The 25,597-nt window shown below is 38.6% G+C and overlaps 1 protein-coding gene across 1 annotated transcript in view; it reads right to left on the bottom strand.

The window, feature by feature from the left end:
- Positions 1 to 1,251: 1,251 nt before the first annotated feature.
- QSOX1 (quiescin sulfhydryl oxidase 1) overlaps positions 1,252 to 25,597 on the bottom strand; it is a 58,616-nt gene continuing 34,270 nt past the window's right edge. Inside the window, exons 7-12 of the mRNA XM_070940939.1 lie at positions 19,567 to 19,704; positions 17,333 to 17,462; positions 11,623 to 11,739; positions 10,075 to 10,213; positions 8,542 to 8,727; positions 1,252 to 4,248 (exon numbers count right to left, since the gene is read on the bottom strand). Of these exons, the coding sequence (XP_070797040.1) occupies positions 3,410 to 4,248; positions 8,542 to 8,727; positions 10,075 to 10,213; positions 11,623 to 11,739; positions 17,333 to 17,462; positions 19,567 to 19,704 (1,549 nt within the window). The 3' untranslated portion in view covers positions 1,252 to 3,409. The remainder of the gene's footprint in view (positions 4,249 to 8,541; positions 8,728 to 10,074; positions 10,214 to 11,622; positions 11,740 to 17,332; positions 17,463 to 19,566; positions 19,705 to 25,597) is intronic.

The raw sequence follows: 25,597 nt of genomic DNA, 5'->3' as shown, positions 1-25,597 counted from the left end.
GAATTGGCGATTGTTTGGGCTTTTTAAAGAAGAAACATGATAATGGGACCTTGAAGGTTTGACATCAGAGGAAGCTAGAGGATATGTTCATTTTGTTAACAAAGAAATAAATAATGGAGCAACAAGCTTTAATGCTTGTTTTTGAAAATTGGTCTTCAAAGTTTTTGATATGAGGGAACATGGGACAATGAAGTTAGACAAGAAGAATAAGCTACAACGGATAAATATGAAAATAATTAGGATGTGAATTTAACTGTTTCAAGCAGAAAAATATATAAAGATATATTGAATATGCAAACAAAACTGGATATTTCACTACCAAAGGATATACATTTAAATCAGAAAAATAACTTTTTCTTACTGGATTTACAAAAGAGATCTGTTAAAGTCTTGAAGGACATTGTGAGAAATGATTTTTAAAAGAACAAACTTTACTTGCTGGATGTACAAAAGAAATCTTTTAAAGTTTTAAATATTCTTGGGTTAAAAAAAGATGTACAGAAAACAAACTCTGGGACTATATTTAAAGGGGTTAAACTTAAGGTTGTTAAGTTTTTTTCCTACTTGTAATTCTTAATACGATTATTTGAAAAAAAGAGAGAAATATTGGTCATTTCAGCTACCTGACATCAGCATTATAGAGCCTAGCTAAAATTGGATTAAATTGTTCCAGCTCCCAAACCAAGCTAAATATGATCCTAAAATTCAGACCATGGCTTTCTCTGATCTTAGTCAAATGAGAAATCCAATCCCTGATGAGCTGGAAAAATGTAAGAAATTGAGGGATGCTAGTGATTAATTCCCTTCAGATGTTTTGTCAAGATACTACATTTTAGTCTACCGTTTATTTCAAAATACCAAAGCAGGATTGAAAATAAAGCTGAATAAAACTATTAGTATTTCTCAATAGCCAAAATGGAAGATGTATTTGAAGATTTATTCCTCCTTAATTTCTATTAGGGTTACCAGGAAAAAAAGATATTACAAGAGTAATATCAATACATATTTCTTGTAGATTTTAAATACTCATACAAGTAGTCTGCTTCAATTTTGTAATCATCTATCATCCATTGATTGAGCTATAATCAATAGATCTATCTATCATCTATCTATCTATCTATCTATCTATCTATCTATCTATCTATCTTCTATCTATCTATCTATCTATCTATCTATCTATCTATCTATCTATCTGTATCATCTATGACAGAAGATTAAATTTGTGGAGAGATATCTGACAATCAGGTAAGATTTGTACGTGAGATATGAATCACAGACTATTGAAGCTCTACTTATATTAGCTCTCTTGGACTGGATAAAGTTTCAGAAGGCACTTGCATAAAGATGAATATTCACCTACAAACACCAAGATAGAAGTAGCACTCTAGGGGGGGAAAAGTCAGTTTCTGAGGAATGTACCTTCAATAATATCTTCCTGTGTTACATATTTTTCCATTTTTCTAAATGCCAGGTGGAGTCACTTTCCTCCTAGTATAGTGGTGGGCAATTATGGCAACTTTACAACCTGTGGATTTCAATTCCCATAATTCCATGCTGGCTCAGGAATTCTGGGAGTTGAAGTTCACAGGTTGTAAAATTGCCATAGTTGCTTATCCCCGTCCTAAGATAATGGCACCAGGTGTGAATGCAATGAACAGGAGTTTGCAATGTCTTATTAGACATCTAGATGTATCATTTGTCTTCTACCTTCTAAGGTCGTATCATTCTTCCCCAGTGAAGAAATCTTGCTAGATTTTTATCTGATTTACCAATAACTTCTTTCTTTTTAAACAAGACTAAGCTATTTCTTTCCACACTGAGGCAGCTCAGAAATAATTGGAAAGTAATCCTCAGTGATCAAACGTAATGGCCATAAGGATCCTTAGCGGTGCTGATTAATTCCCTCTCCTCCAGAACTCTTTCCAGATGAATGCAGGTACCCCAACAGGGATAATTCTAATAATTTCAAAAATTATCAACTCATGGCTCAGGGAGTGATAGCTACACTCCTAAAAATGCATCTTTGCTTTCACTTCTTCTCTCCTATTAAGTAAAATATGAAGACACACATCACCTGGTTAAAAAACTAGAACAGATGTAAATTTATAGCAGGGGTGTCAAACTGGCGGCCTGTGGGCCAGATATGTCACGTGCAGCCACGCCCACCCCAGCTCCGTGAAGGAAGAAATGTTGCAATATGTCACGTGATGGCAATGTGAAGCAGCGAGTTTGACACCCGTGGTTTACATAGTAGGATAGAAAAGGGGAATGACATCAAAGCTGAAGCTACCAGGATATGGAGAGAAAGACAAAGGGCACAGCGAAAGGACTGAAAGAAACATAGCAGCTAGTAAAAACTGCTACACTGATCTATCTATTCGACTGCACATTCTTGACCTGAACTTGTTGCCAGCTGTTTTCAATTCTTTACACTATGAGTTCAAGTTCAAAACCCTCAAGGGCTGTTTTGTCTTCCGTCATCTGATCAAGGGAAGAAGCTGGGCTGCATGGGAAATACAGGCAAAAGCACTAAGTATATTCTACGCAGGACCCCAAGAAGTCATGCAGAATGGCGAGAAAACTCCTTCAATTTATATTTTAGATGGGTATGGAAGGGAGAACCTAATTCATTTTTGTTTGCTTGATTACCGCTATTGGCAAACGACACCCTATAGCTGGTTTTACTAAGGGCAGTTTTATAGTGGCACAGAAGCTTTGGAAAAGAGATGAAAAGTGTTCAAGAGATCTTCCAGCACAATATTTTAGGCTGCTTGTATACTAGGTTTCTTCACAATGTGACAGGGTTTGGACATATCTCAGTTTGGACACAAGGCACAAAGATTTCAGAAGTACTACTTTGTTGCTGGTCCTAAACTTGTCATGCTTTTTTTTTTTCTTAAAACAGCAACAGTATTTGTATTACATTCTGACTGTTGAAAAGAGGATTGTACTACATTTATCTAATAAGATCTGAATTCTTTCTGCTTATTAATCCTTTCCCGCCACCACAGACCAAGAACAATAAAGAGCCCCTGATTCCTCAGACAATCAGCCTGTCACCATATGCTCTGAAATATGACCCCATGCCCCTTTTGCACTACACTCAACTATTTTATTCTGGTACAGAATCACAAATATATACAAATGATCTAGCAACTGTGACAAAACAGACCTGCCTGTTCACTAGGTACTCTTTCATATATAGAAGTAGCAATTTCCATGTGTTTTAGGAGATCCAATAGTATACTCTACTAATTTGCACCCTTCACAACCAATATATCATCTGTGTATTTTTGCATCTGTGTATATTCAGTATAGGAATTGTTAGTTTAGTGAAAGATCACCACATCAAGCTGATATGCACATACCCGTTCCATTACCTAATGGCTGCTATACCTCTCCTTCAATTTCATGTCAATGAGTAGCCTAACCGGGCCTTGCGGTAACTCATGCGCATGCGGAAGAAGGTGTACATGCCCAACAGGCAGACAGAAGAAAGCAAATACAAGAGAACACACAAGCTGACATCCAACCGGGAGAACCCCATTCCCAGGATATAGATCCACTGGTTTCTCCTCGAAGTATTCTCATTTTCCACTTGGATGCCAGAGAACTGTCTGGCTCCCAAGTTCTTATGCCTCAGGGACTCTCTAATATAATCAAGTGAGCGGCGGCCCTCATTTGCCATCAGGAACAGCCGAGTGTCCCTCTTAGTCCGCCTCTCCCTGATGTTAATCTGTTTTGCCAGCTTCAAGGCTTTGCTCTTAAAATGCTGCTCACTAAATGTATCAAGATCAACAATATCCTCCACCATTTCTTTTGCCTTTGTGCTCATCTTGACAATGCTTGGTTTATGCAACTCTGGAGAACCAGGTTTTCCCAAATCAAATTTCTTCTTTTTTACTTTCCCAGTCTCTAGCTGCTCCGTCTTCTTGTCTTCGTCTGGTTCCTTTTGATTATCTTGGTCACTCCCTTCTCCTCTTCCTCCCCCTTCTAGCTTCCAGTCACCTTCATAATTTTGCTGAGCAACATTTCGACCACGTCTTGTTTGATGCTCCAGGGGAGAATTCATGTAAATATTTTTTTCAGAAAAATGCCATTTGAGAAACATCAAGACTCGATTCTCATCCCACATAGACTTTTTCCCATCCTGCAAAGAACTGTCAGTTGAGGTGTAATGGCATGAAGGGCAGAAGCTTTTGGGAGGCCACTGGATCTTGGGAAATTTGGGATCATCAGTTGCTGTACCTGAACAAAAAAAATGAAAAAAAATCTTACTATCATGCTATTCAAATAATATTCTCACACACATTAACATTCACAAACTATTTAGTCTATAAGCAGTGACTGGTTTGACTTATGCCTAATTAATTACTGCCTCCGGTACCTTATTGTTAAAAAGCCATTAAAATGCTTCTTTATGATGGATATTTATGAAGCCAGAAAACTTAACTCATTATTCACTGTAGATTATACAAACGTTTTGCTAGTATTAGGTAACATTTATATTGATTATTATATTGCACTAGCTAATTTCCTACAATGATGTTGCTGTATATGGCGTACAATTTTATTTATCTGTAGTGCACTTAATTATAAACATACCTTAAATAAAGCTACTAATGTATACTGATTTGCTTTAAAAACTGCTCAATGCTTATTCATTTTCAAAAGCTGAAAGATAACCCAAAGAAGATGTCTCTAAATATTTATGGCAATAGTTATGAAATACTTAGCTAATGCTTTGAACAATTTTTACTGTGTTTTCAGTAACTGTGACATAAAATATTAAGAGAAGTATGAATCGAAATATTAACACTGCTTTTCCATAAAAGCATGTTGAAAATGGTTGACAATGAAACAGGTTTGAAGAGAAAATAAAAATAAAAATATTTGCTTCATTAGTTTGAAAGCAATGCAAACTTTTGAACTCCCTCGTTCTTAGCCAAGAAAAAATTACTACCACAAAATTGCTTCAATAATCCATCTCCAGATGAGGATGTAAAATCGTGGATTAAAAACCCCCCGACAAAAATCACATTATTTATTCACTTGTTATTACAAAGTCTTCCAATATTTTCTTTGCTCCAATTCAATGAGTTGACTGAAGGTGATGTCTTGTCCTGTATGACTTTATGGACTTCATTGCTAAACTAGAAATGGAAACTGGAATACTGTGTCTGTAACATGCCTACGCATATATAGATAATTCTGGTCCCACAACAAAAGCAAGCAAGCAACTTCCAAAATTTAAATTATAGGCTATACCTAAGGGGGGGGTGGGGGGGAATGGCTATAGCAGATCATCATCATTGCCACCACTTGGAAATAATACTGTTTTTTTACTTACAAAAGTAAAACTGCATGCTTCTATCTTACAAACGAATCTGCTTTCCTTGGTGCCAGGTTTTTGTTTTGTTTTTTTAAAGCACCGTGTAGATTACCTAACACCTGACTTGCCTTTGCCAAAGGTGAACTGCTACAGTAAGAAGTTTAAGCAGTTAAAACCCCAGCACTTGAGTCAAGATAAGCAGCGGTCATATTTGATAGAGTACAACATGCCATTAAACTGATTTATTTTGTTTTAGTGGCACATACTGTTTTCCTTTTGTATTTTTGTTTAATGATTATATGCCATTCAAAGTTGCTTTGTTTGAGTTGGATGGCCATATAAATGTTTTGAATAAGCAAAGGTAAATAAATAAATTTTTACCTCCCCCAAATTTTTCAGAATAGGGCATACCAAGGATACCCAGTTTTTATCATTTCTTTCTAAGTATCCGATATTTGAAATACACCCAATTCTATCAGGTCAATCTTCTATCTCTAACTATAGAAGAAAAGGAACATGATCTTTACAGACATATACAAGAACTGCTATTTAGGCAAAAAGGGCTGAAATCGTTTTTAAGTCCAGAGCAATTCGATAGACTATAAGAAGGAGAAGAAGGTGCAGCAGGATCAGATAAGATAAATGCAGATAAGCATTCTATATGGAGAATCTGCTGAGAACAACAAAGAAAGATTCATATTGTGGAAACAACTTGTGGATATTTGAAGTCATAACATCACAATTTTAGCAAATGCTTGCAATAAAGAATCTGCTATCTACATTCATTGGGCGATTTCCCTATTGTTAGTAGATATGCCATCAACATTCCCTTGGACTGTTGACAGTCCAAAGCATTTAAGAGACTGACTTTAACAGGCATTTATTAAAGGCTCCAGTGAAATTCTGAAGAGGATTTAGCCTATTTAGTGGCTGTTATTTACCCTGGGCTTGAAGGAAGAAATGTATGGGTGGGTGTCTGTATAAAGAGAATAAGAAAATACGCCTCAGAAGATCAGAGATTATGTCCCTAGGGATAGACAGAGAGGGTGGGAAAACCCAAGAGGAACAAAGAGTAAATAACTCCTTTGATTCCCTGGCTTGGTCAATGAGTCCCTCTACTTTCTACTCTCACAATCATCTGTCAAGGGGAGTCACCTACTCCTCCTCCTGTCAGGCAAAACAGGACTGTAGAACAAGGGACTGCATCTGTCTGTGAGAAGCACAGCATTTGGGCAGCAGTCCTGGAGGAAGGTCCTCTCAAGGCACGTGTCAGCCTTTAGAAGCCCCCAGTAGAAAAGATGAAGAAGATTTAGTAGCTAAGTCTCTGGTTCAAAATCACCAGCTGCTGACTCCTTTCTGACAACAAGAATCAGTGTTTGCTGTCTGACCCTCTCTGCCCTCTTCCGATCCAAGTATTCTTCACTGATTTTTTTTAGTTTTGTTTTTGTTTTTTTGTTATGGCAGGCAGGGGTTAATTCACAATGCTCTTGCCTGCAACACTTTGCTGCAATTCCTCCTTTTATAGGGAAGGAGAGGGTGGTTTTCTTCAGCGTGGTGGGTGGTGAGGTGCCTTTCAGGTTTCTTTTCAAGTTACAGTGTCCTCAGGGCTGCTGAGGCAGGGAGCTAGAGGACTCTGCAAGCCAGAAATATATAGCCTGTCAGGCCTAATCGAGTTCTAAGCAAAATGTTCTGAGAAAGAAAAGTTATTTATTTTGTTTTAGAATCAGTGAAACAGATGCTGCATGTAAACTCAGTCAAATAAAAATTCTCTCTGTGTATGTGTTTCAAAAATGCTTCCATTTATAATTAGAACTATTTAAATCAAGAAACAATCTCTCCCTTAATCAGGCCTTGACTGCAAACTAACAAAAAAGATGAGGAAGCTTCTCATATCAAGAATTCTGATCACTTTTAGTTTGCGCCATCACAATACAGAATCAATTGGTCCCTGCCTATTTTTTTATTCAGATCCCAGCATTACAACAATACATCCAGTAAAGGTGAGATGGCTATTAAAAAGGCCAGTGCATCCTGGAAGGTAACTGCACTAAAGTGCAGAATGAAAAGGTAACCAAGCCAACCAGTTGTAGAAACAAGCTATTACAGATACTCCTCGATTTACAACCATTCATTTAGGGACCATTCAAAGTTAGAAGGGCACTGAAAAAGTGACTTGTGACCATTTTTCACACTTACAACGGTTGAAGCATCCGTATGGTCACATGATCAAAATTTGGATGCTTGGCAATTGGCATGTATTTATGGTGGTTGCAACGTCATCTTTGGCCACCTTCTGACAAAATCAATGGAGAAGCCAGATTTACTTAACAGCCATGTTATTAACTTAACTGCAGTGATTCACTTAACAACTGTGGCAAGAAAGATTGTAAAATGGGCAAAACTCACTTAACTGTCTTGCTTAGCAGTGGAAATTTGGGGCTCAGTTGTGGTCGTAAGTCAAGACTACCTATATTCAATTTCCCCAACATCAATTGTCTTCAAGGAGAGCTACAGAATAATTCTTAAAATGAAAGCTTTCATATTTGACATTTCCTAATAGCGAGAGCAATCAACCAATGGAATGGCTTGCCTCCAGAAGTTGTGATGCTCCATCACTGGAGGCTTTCAAAAAGAGACTGGACATTTGTCTGAATTGGTATAGGGTCTCCTGCTTGAGCAAAGGGTTGGAATGGAAGATCTCCAACGTCCCTTCCAGCTCAGTTATTCCATGTTTCTATGGGATGGAACTCAGTCAGAACACACAGTAGCCTTTGCTTAACAACCACTTATTCAGCAGACATTTGACCATATGATGGGTGTTGGAAAGAGAGACTTATAACTGGTCCTTGAAGTTGCAACTACCTGCAGAGTCCCTGCAGTCACATGATTGCAATTTGAGCACTTAGAAGCCAACACACATTTACGAAGGTTGTAGCATTCCATACTCATGGGATTGCCATTTGCAACCTTCACAGTCAGCTTCCGATATCCAAAGTCAATGGAGAAGATTAAAGTCCACCCTCAATCATGAAAGCTCACTGGGTGAGCTTGTTCTCTTTCTGCACAGCTTACAGTACCTCCAAGGACTGTTCTTCTGTGGCAAACCCAACAACCAAGTAAGCTTCTGGAAGGCTATATATTGCTAGGGAAACAGGATACCTGCTGGTTAAAATGGTCAAAAAATAGACTGCCAGGAGCAGAATCCTCACCTGCCAAGCGAGCATTGACCCTGTTATGCCTTGACCAAAGCCACAGGACAGCCTCGTCCCTGTTCTTCACTTCATGCATAGACTCAGCTGCCATCGCTTCGAAGTGCTCTGCACACATCCTGCAGCCAAAGAAATTGCGGATGTATCCCCTCATTGTAGGAAGAACTTCAGGTATACCTGAGGAAACTGAAAATTAAACCACAATTGTTAACACCAAAGTAAAATGGAATGGAAAAGTAACCCACAACAACTACCATTTTCCTAAAGTGAATTCAAATCATGTTTCTTCTCCAAAGCAGAGCAACAGATGAAAGGGGAAGAATGCATTTGCCCCTGATATTTTTAAAAAGAGCCAACCTTATCAAGAAAGGTATCAAAATGAGAACCTTATAGAAGGGAAACGAGGTACAACTAAGAGTTATTCACCTATAATTTATTTATTAAAAACAATGTATTATCACTTGCTAATCAAAAATCAACTTATTTCTCTTTTGTTAACTTTGAACTGGCAAGGCAGTCCATCTAAAAATGAAATATTTTACTGTCGGAGCAAATGACCACTATCTGAATATAAATGGAGAAATATCCAGCATGTTCATAGATCGTTATTACCATTTATTTTCTAAGTAATGTTTCTGACTTAAATGCTTCCTTCTCTCTCTTAAAGCCATAAAATTGTATGCATTTGGATGAGGTGTGACAAAATAGTGTAGAACTAGTGCAGTAGATATATATATACATATATGTATATGTATTTATGTATGTATATATATATGTATATATATATACATATACACATACACACACACACACACATATACACACAAACATAGGAGATCTCATAGAGCAATGGTTTAAAAAATAAAATTAAAGAGGAACTCCCATGCTTTGTGATAACTTCTCCAATAAGAGATAGATATTTAATCATCACAAACAATATTAAAAATGGTATGAGAGCAATTGTGTTATTTCTATTTCTCTTTTATTTATTTTTTAATCAGAGAGATGAATGGCAAAGACAGAACATTGCCAGTGATTAACCAACTCCCAAAATGTTTTCTAAGCATGTTCAAATGTGAGGGCCAGCATGATATACTCACTAAGGTTTTGGAGAAGGACTGGAGAGATCAGGTTTATAGTCCATCTCCACCCAGGGAAGCTCATTGGGTTACCTTTGGACCCCTCTCACTCAGCATAAATTTAACTTATAGAGTTGTTCTTGTGGGGGGGGGAAATAAGAGAAGGGAAGCGCACTGGATTGAGATCTTGGAGAGAAAAATCTAGGATATAAATCTGACAAAAGAATAATACAACAATATGTATAAAATGCTCTATCTGCAACAGATGAGAGTGAAAAGGTGATGAATTTAATGGACACTGCAGATATATTTCTGCCAGCATTTTATGGTTTAAAAAAATCTCATCAAAATGGTAAAGAGTAATGTATCCAAGGACTATGATTGTGGATCCAGACCTTCCATTCTAAAGTTCAGTGTGATGAATGGAATAAAAAGCTTTAATGCAGTTACTTACCAGACTGTTTTTGACATGCTGCTTGAACCGTCAGGTGATGGAAGAGAGTCCAGAGTCCACATGGAAAACCCCGGAATTGAGGTTTGCTTCCTTGACATCCTACCCATTGAGGTCTCTCAGGTAACGTGGCATTTGGAAACTAAAAGATAGGAGGGAGATTGAAGGAAAAAGGCTGTGCACAGAACAAGATACCCCATTTCATTCACTGCATGGACCACAACATGTCAGTTCCAAGCAAAAGAGAAACAAAATCAAGGATGGGGGTGAGGAGCAGGTAGATGGAACAAAAAAGAGCAGCTGGGAGCTGCTTAAGAAAGAGAGGATGTGAAGTTCTCACCCCATTCATCTCATCATGATTTAGTTTTATTTGCAACTTGGAACAACCAACCTGTTCTGAGTTAAATTTCTGCCAAATCATGGATGACTTGCAACTATTCAATGGAAATGTACAGAGTGGATTGTTTAGGGTTCAAAACAATTGTTTTTCTGGTTGTTGTTGTTTTTCATTCATTCTCCTAATGTTTTCCCTACTTCTGAGATTTCCCCTTTTTGCCCTATGACATCCTGACACTGGACCATGATCTCCTTGCCTTCCCAGGTTGTTTCCCCAAGCAGCTTCCTTACTGCCTGTGTACTATGGACAGTTAGGCTTTTTGTCCTTCTCCCACCACCACCAAAAAGAAAGAAATTTGACAAGAACATAGATTGAACAAGGGCTGCCCATTGTTTTTTCCCATCCCATTAAGTAAATTCATTCGTTTATTTGTTCAATCAATCAATCAATACCACCACCCATCCAATACAAGTAATTCTTGGTGGTGAGCAGCATGAAAAACATTAAAATAATAAAATAATAGTCAAAGTGACCATTATCTGCCTCAGTGGGAATACAGCAGTGAGAATTTTCCCCATGTTTTAATTTAATTATTTCTTAGTTTTATATTTCTCCCTTCATTCAGAAGCTGTCATAGTACTCCCTCTTATTTTTCCCCGGAACAACAACCGTGTGAGATAGATTGGGCTGAGAGGGGGCAGCTGGCCCAGTGTTGCCCAGAGGCTTCTGTGCAGAAGGTGGATGTGAGCTTGGGTCTCCTCAATGTCATTACAACACCTTCATCTCTAGGTCAAGCTGGCCATTTGCAAACCAATAATTTGGAGAGTAATTTTATGGTACACAAAATAAAACAGAGGTAAAGAACGTTAAAAAGGATAGCTGTAGAGACAAATAATACAGCAAAATACTCTGCCTTAATTATAATCCTAAATTGTTATGAATATTATTCATAATTAAAGACAATATATTTTTAAAGAAAAACTTAAACAGAACAGTGTGTGGATCACAGAAAATATTTATATTATTCATAATATAACCTAATGAAACTCAATATACTTTTGCAATAAATTTAGATCTTGAGACAGCTCCATAATATATGATAACAATGGCATCTAGCAAGTTACACATGGAGCTTGTAGCGTTGGAGACAAAATACTACCAATATCTAGTGGGCTTTATATATTCAACTTTTATATATTTTATATATAACCTACCTCCTTTTTATTCTTTAGAGCTTCCTCCCATTCACTCTGCAAAACAATTGTCTTTGGTCTCAGCCACAAATCCAGGTTGTAAAGGTAATTCTTGACTACCAACTGCCCAGCAAAATGCTGAATTTAAAAATAAGAATGGGAAGGAAAAGATTAAAAAGTGTAGATGGAGTTATTCTCTGAAGCATATGTGTATAGTATCATGGTGTGACAACACAGAGTACTGTATTTGGATGGCATCCCAAATCCATTTTCTTAAAAAACAACAACTAAACAATATCACATTAACTTAGAGGGGGAAACACCTCTGTCCCAAGTAGGACATATGCAGGTACCAGAGTAATCAGTCACATGATGAGCCTTTTCTCTAGTGGAGGAGAGAGAGAAAGAATGGAATTCATCCAGGCATTTCAAATTCAACAAATATAAAATAGGACATGTAGTCAGGCTCATATTTATTGTCCAAAACATATTATTCCAGAGACCATCCAGGATTCTGTTAGAAGCTGTAAGCATGCTAACAGAAAATAATCTAAGACCCATTAGCTTCCATCAGACTAAAGACTGACAAATAAGTCAGTTTAAGCCACAATAGACATGTGAAGTCTAAACCTTGTAGCAATCTATTACAACCGAATCACTGAGATACCACTTATCGGTGCCAATTTATTCAAACTATAAGAAGTATATTAGCTGCCACACATAAATAAGGCTTAAATCAGTGTGAAAAATATTCAGTTGCAATCATGAACTGTTGCGGCAAAGAGTTATTGATATAGACTCTGGCATTCTTTAGCACCAAAAGCTTAATGTTGTTAACACCAAATGCAAGAACATCTGTCCACCCAATCACACAGAGATCACAAGTCAGCAAGAAGGAGTAACCTGAGCCAAAACCATACCCTTGTTTCCTATATAGCTCCAACTCTGTTGAAAAAGCCATGGATGTATCTTTCTGCACTGTCCATCCAGTTATTGGTGGCAGATCTTGGCAGCACTTGAAAAAGGGGGCACTGAAAACAGAGAACAGCTAGTTGCCCTGTAAGCTCAGTACTTCATCTCCTGTTTTCCAATGGGCTTTATGGCATTCCTCTCAAATCCAGCCCACTACTTGCTAATACTAAGAGGGGCTTTTTTTTTTTTGAGTGGTGTTCAAGATGCTGCAGTAGCAAACAACTCAGTCCCTATGGGCTTACAGCCAAGATCCAGATCTTGACTCTAAGTCCAAAATAGTCTCCAAGGATCACAGAAAGCTACTTTGACAATAAGTCATCTCAAATCCGATTAGCATCAGCACTTTAAAACCACAAGCACTCCAGGAAGGGGGGAGAGGGATCAAAGAGCTATATGCTCCAACTTGGGGGTGGGGGTGGGGGGAGAGAAATGTAGCAGAAAAAGCCATGTCACTAAAAGAAAGCCAGGCTAATGACAGGTTGACTGGAGGAGGGGAGCAAGTTCAGAGAAAACAGGAATATTGATTGAGAGGACGTATAAAAGGAAAACACCTGTTTTGTTTCTCAGTGAGAAAATGTAAGCAGTATTAAATGGCAGGGCGGCAATTAAAGTAAATCAGCAATGGATGTTGATGAAAGAAAGGAGATTTTTCTTTGATTATTTCTTTAAAAATCAGCACACAGAGACTTCAAGTGAACCAAAAATTTATTTTCTATCTGAAGATTATATACTAACTTATTTGAATATATAGCCAGACACACTTTACAGAGAATTAAAGCAACACAAATCTATCTTTCTAATTAAGTAAGGAGAATGCCTAGGTAGCAGAAAGCCTGTTGAGATGCTGGACCTTCTAGAAAAAAAAATACAGCCTTCCAAAGCTTTATTTTTATTTTGTATGTAGAGAAGGAACGTAATTGAAAGGAAAAACCTGGCATGAAAAAGACCAAGGAAATAATGAGTTACGGGATCCAATCTAGGTTGGTCACTGGAGACCAGAGGTTTTGTCTTCCGAGCTTTTGGACTCGTGTTGGAGCCCATCTTCAGGGAACTTCTCTGTAGCTAATAATGAGTTAAGTGGCTGGAACTTAGGTAGACTTCTCCACCTTGTGGCTCAAATCTAGCAACACACTTCGCATCGGATACAACACTGACTGTGCTTTTTCAAATGTAAATTGGTTATGGGAAAAAAAAGTCACGGGCTCTTTCAGAACATTGATTGACCAAAGTTTATGCTACAATGAAAACCAGAAACTACATACAATTTGACTTGGCAGGTATTTTTAATGTATATAAACCGATGGAAATAAGAATCAAGGGGATGAGTAATAGTAAAGTGAGGCTACAGAGTTACAGCGTGAGCTCAGCCAAACCATCAGTCATACAGAAATATTAGAGAAAGCCTAAATTATTACCCTGCAAATCACCTAAATACTGCTGGACTTTTCTTATTTTAAGACCCTCTCTTTGGCAATCTTAAAGGGCAGATTTAATAATCTCCCAGCCACAGAGATTTTGCCCATGTGAATACGTGATATAGGAAATCTGAAACATCATAGCACATGTCTTACTAACACTTATATTCAATCAAGATTTATATAGCTTCAAATGATGAAAATCCCTGTCCAGGCAGATAAATTTTATATTTATATAAACTAATAATATTCCCCTCCTATTACAGTAAGAATTATAGTTTAGCAAAAAAAAAATAAAAATATTTGGAATCTATACTTAAGCCTTGTAAACGCATTTAGGCATTTCCCTTGATATCCACATTAGAGAAGAAGCAGATATATCTTAGAAGTTATTAGTGTTTTTTAACTTTGGCAACTTCAAGATGTGTGGACTTCAACTCCCAGAATTCCCCAGCCAGTCCAGCCATTCCCAATGCTGGCTGGGGAATTCTGGAAGTTGAAGTCCACACATCTTCAAGCTGTCAGGGTTGAGAAACACTACATTAAAATTTACAAGCATTCAAAACAAAAAATGTGATGTTCTGCTAATGCTTGAATCTTTTTTCCCAGTTTTATGCTTGCTCAGACATACAAGAATAGGAGTAAATTTAAAATAAACTGTATAAGGTACTGGTAGTCAGAAATGAAAATTTGGAACTTGAATAGTTCTTTCATTATAGATTGGCCTATTGGCATTATTTCAATTTACAAAGAACTGAGATTGAAAGGTTCAGACTATGTGGAGGTAGAATAGAAATAAGTATGATTTTCATATACAATTGCTTTGCTTTTTAATGTATGAATTAATCATGCTCAATTTTTCTCTGACATTGTTTGGAAAGGGAAAGAAATTCACTGAATTATATCAGCCATTCTGAGGAAGTGGATTTAGGAGAAATTGGGTAAGTAGATAAGAGAAGTGCTTTGAAATGAGATAATAAATCTTATACAATATTACCATTCAATCTGACTGTCCTAAATCCAGCTCAGCTTCTGAGGACTCTGTCCCTGTAATTTTCTTGGCAACAATATGCAAGTTATTTTCCATTGCCTTCTTTCAGGATAATTTTTGACTTCTCAGTCTAATCTAAACCCTTGGGATTTATGGTGGACCTCCCTGCTTAGCTTTGTTTAAGCTCAGACACTATTAATTGGGGCCATGTTTAAGTTGGACAAACCAATTATCTTCTATTGTTCAAAACTATTAGTTCTTTCTTTGTTAAACCCAAATTATTCAAAAACTGTGATGAGTGAGAAAAAGTTCAAAGAATGGTATTCAGGGAAATCCTGGAATGCAACTAAGAAAAACATCGATTCTCAAGAGAGAAACAAATCTTTATATTGAGTCAGAACCACAAATATTTATGCCTTGTTTCTCAATGTGTTGCCCACAGAGACTTTGGCCGATACAGATTTTTAAATCATGCTGTAAAAAACAACAAAAAAAGCACATACAGGAAAATAACATGCTGGAAAGCGAAGTCTCAGTTTTAAGCATAATCTTTATTTCCAAGAATGCATAAATCCTTGTCAGGTGCAAAGAATCAGGACCATTCATATTTCACTATCCACAAGAATCTGGTAAACTAAAGTTCAGCACTAAATTGGCACCGATAAAAATCAATGGAATTAGGAGGCGATGGATTTAGAATGCTTGTGGCAACTCAAGGACTCTAAACTTATGACATGCTTACCTCCACTCCCCAGCTCTGCCTTCTTTTCTCCAACAACCCTGGAGAGATTCTTAGAAAATGAAAATGATGGGGCTGTAGCTCCATGTTTTCTCTAGGGGCATGGGCTGTAGCTCCATGCTTTATCTTTTTTGCCCGGAAAAAAGAAAGAGGTCAACTGAAGTGACAGGGAATATCCTTGAAGGCTAAAAAAAGGAGTTGGAAAGCATCTCCATTGGTCTCCTGTCAATATTATGTGACTGGCCTCATCCACCATAGCAGCCAGTGTGTGACAACCCTCATAACATGTACACAATTTTCCAAAACTAACTTTTTCAGATGCGAGGCACTCCCTGTCTCCCTTTTTAATTAAAAAAATTGAAATTTCACAAGATTGTTGAATTTTGGAAAGGCCTTAAAACTTTTTAAAAACTAAACATTCAAAAGACATTTAGTAATAAAAAATCTTATAATTGCTTTTGCAGAATTGCCCATAGATGCTGCTTAGCAGTGTTATGAGCACATTTCAGGAAAGTTCACAAGGATGCTACATAAATTAATAATTCTCTAAAAGGTAAAGAAACAGTGTTGTTTAGAAGTAGTATTTTATTAAAGGGGGAATTATGATTTTTGTCTAGAGAAAGGAGCGTATTAACAGTTTATGGATGGCTTTTAAGGCTGAACTTACTCTCCAAATCAAATAATTTCATATACGTTTAAAAAAACAGAATTACTGATAAGATTATAAAAAGGCAAATATATAGAGAGGTAGTGCTCAAGATATAATGGCAATTGGGACCAGAATTTTATTTTATTATTTATTTATTAAATTGATTTGCTGCCCATGTCCATCATTAACTGATGTGGTTGTAAAGCACGATGTCACATGACCACATTGCTTAGTGGTCAACCAGCAATCCTGGTTGCCATCATTAACCAAATATTATTTGGTTGGCTAGTTGTTAGCCAAAGACCTACCCCAATTCAAACCATTCCCAACATAGTCTCTCCAGCCCCAAACTTTGGTAAGAGACTGTCTCCTTTTCAACTGCCCCCATCAACTTGTCTTCCCTCACTTCTCTTTCTTTTGGGCCGCCTCCATCTTTACTAGCCTTGCTGCCCTGTACTTGCTGGCGCTGCCATCCCTGTGAGAAGTTCAAATGGAATTTGGACAAGGGGCCAACACAGCCTCAAGAAACAGTCCTGGCGTGGACAGCAGCGGCCTTGGGGAGAGGCAGGATGCCTTATCAGCAATAGCAGGAAGAAGAGGGTAACGGTCAGTTGCGGTGGCAAGGCCAGCAGAGGCGAGAAGGCCAGTGAGTGCAGGACAGCCAAAATGGCAGAGAAGGGGGAGGGGGAGGCAGATAGAGGGAGTTGAAGCAACCCTACTATAATATATACAGGCAGGCTGCAATGTGCCCAAAATTTAATCAAATGACAATAGAGGGTGCTGCAATGACCATAATTTCAGGGACCAGGTTTAACTGCCATTTGTTCAGCGTCACACTAATGTTAAACAATTGCTGAACAAATGGTCGTACTTTGAATAATACCTGGCTATAAAAGGGGGGAGGGCAGAAAGAGAGAGGAATTGTTTGGAAAGTCTCTCAGGTCTAAAGGCTTCACATCACTCACCTGGACCAAAACAGACACAAAGTCCTTCAAAGCAGAGAGTCGCTCTCCCTCAAGGTTGGGGAATACTGCAGCCTCTATCCTTAAGGTGTAGAGCACTGCAGATTCTAAATCAGCCATGTATATCTTTCTCCTGTGTCACAAACATTAACCAAAAAAGGGGAAAATTTATTGATAACTGACACAACATAAAATGGCAATTCTAGGGTGTAATCTAACACCTCCTTTGGCATCATCTGACCCACCAGTTTGTCAGCAGTGGTCAGAGATATATAAAGGTAGCTTGAACTGTGCCTATAGAACTAGTAAGGATCTTCTTTGGAAAAAGAAATGAGACTTTAATTGCCCTCCATTATCTCTCTTGAGATTAATTTCTATAAATTTGCACTGACACCCATATTCTTTGCTAAATTCCAAAAATCCATGGAAAAGAGTTCCATGATTTAATTTCCCTTCTGACCACACACTTGATCACAACTTGAACTAGGCCTCTATTTCTTTTAATGCTTAAGTGTCTTGTCTTCATGCTTTGTATCAATCACTGTTTTATTCCTCCCCAAACGATTTGCTGTTTTTAAAGATTTCTTGCCAGAGTATCTTTAATTGGAGTGGGTCTCAGTGAAATCCATTATGAATATGTATCTTATTCTATGACACCAGATAAACCAGCTTGATTTCCAAGTAATATGAAAATTACTTTGAACAAAAGAAAGAAGAGCTAACTACTTTCCCCAGACAGAACCACTTTAATGTGTATGTACAAATGTGCTTTGAGAATGAGTAGTATGACATAATAAGTTACTTTCTTAAGAATCAGTTCTCTTCATCTTTCAGTTTTTATGTGTGTACTTTTATAGAGCTGGATTCAATCATGTATTCTGTCATCTTTGCCCAAATATACTCTGAAATGCAGGAATGATTTTTCCACAGATTATCTGTCCAAATTGAAATTTCACCAAAATCCTACTAAATTGGAACTGAGCAGAAGAGTGATTTGGGCATTGAGACATTCTTCGCAAAATACTGAAATGATAGATCCTGTGCTATTTGTGAGAACATTTATTGTATGTTTGTTGATTTTGGAGAAACTGATAAAATAAATGGGTCTGAATTATGGAATGAAAATGGACTTGAAGGTTAGAAACTAATCAGAATAGGAAAAAAATGTGAATAAATTGGGAATTTATTATGCCAAAAGAAAAGTTAAGTTGAATGCAGTAGGAAAGGGGTATTTAAGAAATATGGTGGTAAAACAAGAAAAAGAATCAAGAATGAGTGAGTGCCAAATGAATGATGACTATGGAAATGAGTGATCAGTATGAAAGTACATTGAAATGGTTTGATCGTATAGGAAGAATGAATAAGAATTAAAACATAAAGCAAATCTATGAAAGACATAGAGGAAGAATGGTAGGAGATGCTGAGGTCCTTAGAGAGAGGTGAGAAATTTAAAGAAGAGTCAGTGTATCAATCTCTGAAAGGACATAATGGAAGCAAAGACAGTTGCCACCGTAGAAAAGTATAGAGAGGATGTTGTCGTGAATTAAACTGAGCTTTATTTTGTTTTCTTTTTCTAAATTCACAATTTAATTTATTTGGCTTACAATTCTTACTCCCTTTCTACATTCCGCATTATGTTGCTTACCATAAAAGGGAACAGGTGATGAGCATGCATGTGAGTATAGCCGTGATGTGCAGCTACCTGGCTTCAAAGCCAAAAAAAAAAAAAAAAAGGTATTTCACAAGGGACATGGGAAATTTCACTGCAACTTCTCATGACCTCTTTTAAAATGCTGCACCTTTTCCTGGGCTGGCACAGCAACTATCGAATCCCAAGAAAATATGCACTGGCGTTAATGAGATGCCAAAAGGATGCAGCACACTTGTCATAACATGCTGCATAGCTTAAACATAAATTTTCCTGGGATGCGTGCCTTTTGTGCCAACACAGGAAAAGGTGTAGCTTTTTTAAGGAGGTGTTGAAAGGTGCAGAGAATATTCCAAATGTTATCTCTAAAGTAACGGTTCCACTTTGGATGCAAAGCACTGTACATCCATGATGTATAGCTCTTGCATCTGCTAGCCCCCTTTTTGTTTATAGGCTTGTTCAGGACTGACTGGATACCCTGCTCCTCATAACTATGAATGGTGAGACTAACCAGTTTTAGCTTTGAGAACATCTGAAACAGCACTAGGAAAGAAGAAACATTAAACCATTTGGGGAAGCTGGCACTCACTTGTCTGCCACCTTCCAAACTGTAAGAGCAGTTGTTGTCTGTGCAGTGGGGGACACCGTTGGTATGAAAACATCTCGTCTAAAGACCCCAGATAAGTTCTGCAGGAAATTAGTATACTGGGATCTCGGGTCCTCCAGCCTGGAAGGAAACATGAAAGGAGACAAACTTTAACGATGTGTATTTGTGTCCTTTCTAGTTACTATCTTTAAGTTTCAGTGTGACTATAACTCACATAGCAACAGATATATTACAAAAGAGAAAACTGAACTGTCAATTCTCTTTAAGCATCAAAATAAATTAGAATCTGGTCAGGGGAAATTAAAGAAAGAAATGTCAGCAAAGATTGTGAATATTATTACTAACTGACTTCAATAGCCCAAATGGGTCCATGGGTTTCTTTTCCATTCTCCTTGATCTCTTTCTCTCCCTCTCCCTCCCCCCCCCTCTGTCATTCATCTGATTCCCTTTGAAATCAGTTATCAACTATAGAGCAATGGTCACCAACTGGTGGTCCGTGAGAAAATTTTGTGATCCGCAGAAAAATTATTTGCATTTTTTATATTGCACTAAATCAGGGTTCATCAAACTATGGCCCCTGGGCTGGATACATGCAATGAACGTTTGTGCTGCTGCAGAGAGTCTCCCCCTTCGGTGTCTTTTTGTGCGGATCAGAGGGGGGCAGAAATTCCGACTTGGGGTCTGCTTCAGCCTCCTGGTGCAGGGCTTTGGGCGAAGTTTGGAGGAAAGTGCTGCTGATGGCGAAGACCCGGAGGGCCTTGTTCCAGTGGGACTGCATCATGGCCCACTGGAACAAGTGGTGGGACCATCTCAGCCCGCTGAGCCTCCAGGCGCCAGTACCTGGCCTTGCACACCACAGGTCTTCCCTCTGCTTGGAAAGCCTATGCTCATAGTCCTCAGTGAGGTGCTTCTGTTGAACCTCCTTCTCGGTCAGATCCAATTTGAACTGAGCCAGCTGTTTTGCCAACTCTTTCTCGTGGTGGCTGCTTAGCTCCAACAACTGCTTCCTGTTGGGGCCCTAAGGAGCCCGGGCGGGGAGGCGAGGAGTGGCTGGCAGGGGAGGGGCAAGTAGGGGCTGACGAGGTGCCCCTTAATGTGAGTGACATTCAGTTGGCCATGCCCAGTCACATGACCATCTAGCCACGCCCACCCAGTCAGTCATTAGGCAGATCATATTAGTCATCTGCAGAATTTAAAATTATGAATTTAGTGGTCCCTGAGGTCCGAAAGGTTAGTGACCCCTGCTATAGAGAGATTCAAACAGAGACAAGCCTAATCTCAGCCACCCCTTTATCAATAAACCAGGTGGCTTAAAATATAATCAGAGAATTTTGAATAACCTTGCTGGACGAAGCCAATTTTCCTCACATCCCAAAGCAGCACCCAACTGAGTGCTGCTCAGAGAAAGCTGCTTGCCAGTGCAGCAAGCAGTGGTACCAGCAAAAAAAAAAAAAATCCCTCAGGGAAGCACAAGCAGGAACAGTCACTTTATACTCTGTTTTCTTGGCCTGATGCTCTCTGCGAGCAGATGGCCAAGAGCCGGCATCATCACAAATAATTCTCTCCTCTGCCAGTTCTGCAGCAAGGAAAACAATGGCTCTCCTGTTGGGTGAAGCTGGCAGGAAAGAAGCAAGATGACCGCCTCTAGGCCAGTCATCTACCTCACTCCAGTTAAGTTCACTGAAGAAGAAAGCATATAGATTTCACAGGCACCAATTATTCCCCTCTGGCCCAGGAGTGAGTAGTGCTGTCACATCTGTAAACCTCTTGCTAAGGAAATCAACAGTGCCAACATGCCCCTTTGCCCATCACACTAATGCCTTCACTGCCAGGTGGACATCAATCATCTGCTAAGAGCGATGTAGGGGAGGGGGAGGAGGGAGACCATCTGCTTGTTGTTTAATGCACTATTCAATAGCAGGAATTCACCAGAGGGTCCAAGCACAGGTTCCATTGTTCTCTGCCAGCATCTCAGAACCAGCCATTGTCTGGCTTCTAATGAACTTTTCTGCAATTAGAAATGCATGTGGAGGAGACGAGCAGCTGGGTGGATGCGAGGTGGTAGGTCAGAACACAGTTGATCACTTGCCAGGTTTTCAGAAGACCACGCTCAATTATCTTTGTTTCCAAATAATGTGAAATAAAACTTCCCTTCTGCAAACTAGGCAGAGAATCACAAGTTGCAAGGCTGATCACAGAAGGTAGCACTGGATGAATATTTTTCAGTTCCTTGATAATTTTGCCAGAGAAAAGCACAAGGTACTTTGGTGCTATTTTAATACTGCATCTACGTAAAGCACTGGAAGACATGATAAAGAATGTGAAAAGGCTTGGGGTAATGCCCAGTAGCAATAATAGACTAGAAGGGGATCAATACTGTACACTGTGCCTGAATCCCGGTGAAATTAAGGTAGTACCAGTAAATGGTTTCTAAATCAAGGAAATGGATAATTGTGAATGGATCTGAAATCCTTCTGAAGCATCAGGTACATGGCCTGGAGATCCCACCTTAATGCCAAAGAGTGTTTATGCCAGCCACATAGATATATTGATGGACTAGGATAGCTTTGTTACAGTGATATAAGCATGAATAATTTTCAGTCACTAATTCTACTGGGTTCAATGTGGAATTACCTTCCTGAATAACAAAAGAGTCATTGCTCTATAAAACCATAGTCGACAGCATCTTAAGGGGAGCAAGGAGGGAACTCAATGCTGTCGAAAGTGATGCTATGCAAATCCTATTCACCATAGATCTCTTCATTGTACTTATGTCTAAAAGGGGCACAGGTTACAGTGATGAAAGCAGCAAAGTCCTATGTTCACAGCTATTTCCATAGCTGAAAGACCTGCACAAACTATGGATTTGCTACTGCATGAAGTTGAAGGATTTAATTCTCATTCCTGAGCCTCTAAAAGCCTGGCTCCAAAAACCTAACAGCACACCTTTTTTTTTTTGACATAAATGTTGTTCACTGCAATAGTCAGTGGAGGCCTTCCTAGTTGTGTCATGTTCTCAGAGAGTTTTCAAAGTAATGGGGAAATCTGGAAAGAAGCTCTAAGTATTTAATCATTGCAGTTTAAACCCAGAAGAACAAATAAGCAAGAATATGGGAAAGAGAAAATATTTTAAAACATGGCCCATTTCCCATTCCTTTCATTGGCCCACTTGAAATAAGAAGACTGGTGCTTCATCACCAGCCAGGACACTTACAGGTTGAGCCAACCAGCTATGTTATGTCTTTCTATGTGCTGCAATTTTGCAGATGCTAATTAAAAGCTGTTGGCTTCCCGATGAATGGAATGCAACAAACTACAATGAGATCTGAAAGGCCTTATATCAATATAACATTGTAGTTTGAGAGAGGAATCTAATGACTTCAGTTGTTCAGCTTTGCTTACAGTTGCTGAGTATATCAAAAGGTACAACTATGATATACATTAAGTTGTGCCTCAAAATTCAGCTTCCAAGCTACTATGCCAAGAGATAGTAGTTCAAATTTGAACGCTCCACAACTAGGGAATCACCTTTCTTCTCAAGAAAATTCACAAAGAACTAATAATGTACTTGTGTTAACGTATTACACTGCAGCATTAGAAGTGACAACTGTTTACTTTAGATAGTAAGTACAACTAGTGCTGGCTTATGAAATGTTATCTTCAAAGGAAATCTAACATGTGCAGCTAACCACAAAAAAGTCAGTGTCTATAAATCATTAAGGGGAAGAAGAAATGTACAAGACAAGAAACTGTGTAGATCAGATGGCATAACTCCAATATATACACACTAGGTCTGGTGTCATGATATAAAAGGATACAGGAGTTTACTACAAATAGGTGGGGCCACACGTGGCACACACATTGCTCAAGTCTGGTTTGGGGGGGACTTAGATTAAACTACAGGACCACAGTCAAAACTTTATCATAGTAATTGGAGGCACAGTTCCTCACATCTATACAGAACCAGGTTTGATATTGCTGCCTTAGAGGATTCTAATTATGGTGTGTGTATGATGCAATAACAGCTTGTCTCTCTGGAATAACAGCACTTGCAATGCTTTTGTAAGAAATTAACAAGACATATCCCATATCCACACCCTCCATACACAAATCCTTTATATCCCAGGAGATCTCTTTTGGAGCAACACCCAAAAGAAAAATCCAGGGTTTTTGCTTCACGCACAAGAACCTCCCATCAGTGGAGATTCCGTCATTCCGAACCCAGCTAGCACATACACACTTCCACACCCAAGCAGTTGGCTGAAAACAGGTTTTGACAATGCAGCTATCTGAATTATAATAAACAGGCTGATCTCTTACTACAATGATCACAAACGTTCTGTAGAAATCTATCCTGTTGCAGTTTTCTGCAGATGCCTGAATCATAGGATTGGAAGGAGGTCTTTTAGTCCAAACTTCTGCCCAAGGCAGGTCTCCTTATACCATCCTGGGCAAATGGATGTCCAATCTTTTCTTGAAAACCTCCAGCATCCATAACTCCAGGAGGAAAGCTGTTCCATTGGTTAATTGCTCTCACTATCAGGAAATTTCTCCTTAGTTCCAGATATGATATCTCTTTAAACCCATTGCTTCGTGTTCTGCCCTCAGGTACTTTGGAAAATAAGTCAATCTCCTCATCTCTGTGACTGGTCCTCAAGTACTGGAAGACAGCTGTCATATTTCATCTAATACTTCTTTTTGTTAGACTAAACATACATTTAGTCATATCAGTGGCAAAATGTAAAATTTGTTACTACCGGTTCTGTGGGTGTGGCTTGGTGGGGGGAGGGGTAATGTGACTGGGTGGGCGTGGCCAACTTTTTATTTATTTATTTACTTTTAAAAGCATTTTTTCTACAACCTCTTCGGCTGAAGGGGTTGTAAAAAATGCTTTTAAAAAGCTCTGACAATCCCAGCTGAGTTGCCTGATCGCCAGAGGCTTTTGTTTTCTTTTAAAAGCATTTTTTTTGCTTTTTTTTTTTTTAAAATTTGATTTATATGCCGCCCTTCTCCGGAGACTCAGGGCGGCTTACAATGCGTTAAGCAATAGCCTGCATTCTTTTGTATATTTTATACAAAGTCAGCTTATTGCCCCCACAAACTGGGTCCTCATTTTACCTACCTTAGAAAGGATGGAAGGCTGAGTCAACCTTGAGCCTTGGAGAGATTCGAACCAGCAGAAATTGCAGGCAGCTGTGTTAATAACAGGGTGCACTAAACCACTGTACTATCAAGGCTCTTTTTTTTCTTTTTTAAAAGAAAAAAAAAGCCTCTGACGATCAGACAACTCAGCTGGAATAGTCAGTGCCTTCTAAAAGCATTTTTTAAATATTTTTTAAAAAGCATTTTTTTAAAAGCATTTTTTCAGCTGAAGAGATTATAGAAAAAATGCTTTTAAAAGGCTCTGATGATCCCAGCTGAGCTGTGCAATCATCAGAGACTTTTTCTTTTACTTTTAAAAGCATTTTTCCGGCGGAAGAAAAAATGCTTTTAAAAGTAAAAAAAAAAAGCCTCTGATGATTGTGTGGCTCATCTGGGCATGGGGGGTGAGGGGACAGGGATTTTTGCTACCGGTTCTCCGAACCACCCGCCGTCATCACTACCGGATCAGGCGATCCGGTCTGAACCGAGAGCATTTCACCCGAGTCATACCCTAAACTTACCTTAACCATTCATCATATGGTTTAGCCTCCAGACCCTTTATCATCTTTACTGCTCTTCTCTACACTTTTTCTAGTATCTTAGCATTTTTTTTTCTATTGTGGCTATCAGAACTTGACACAGTATTCCAAGTATAGCCTCACTAGTGCAATATAGAGCGGTATTATCATTTCTCATGATCTTGATGCTATCCCTATTGATGCAGTCTAGGAATGTATTTATTTTTTTGACAACTGCAGCACACTGCTGGCTCATACTTAAGTGGTGGTCCACTAGGACACCTCATTCTCTCTGTTGCTATTGTTGAGCCAGGTGCTACCAGTACCTATTCTATAGCCATGCATTTGTTTTT

The sequence above is a fragment of the Pituophis catenifer genome, unplaced genomic scaffold (genome assembly GCF_029215685.1).
Source record: "Pituophis catenifer annectens isolate HBS135680 unplaced genomic scaffold, rPitCat1.0.hap2 SCAF_3, whole genome shotgun sequence".
In the NCBI taxonomy this organism is placed as follows: Eukaryota; Metazoa; Chordata; class Lepidosauria; order Squamata; family Colubridae; genus Pituophis; species Pituophis catenifer.
The sequence above is the reverse complement of the archived record's forward strand: the minus strand, read 5'-3'. Positions and strand labels throughout refer to the sequence as shown.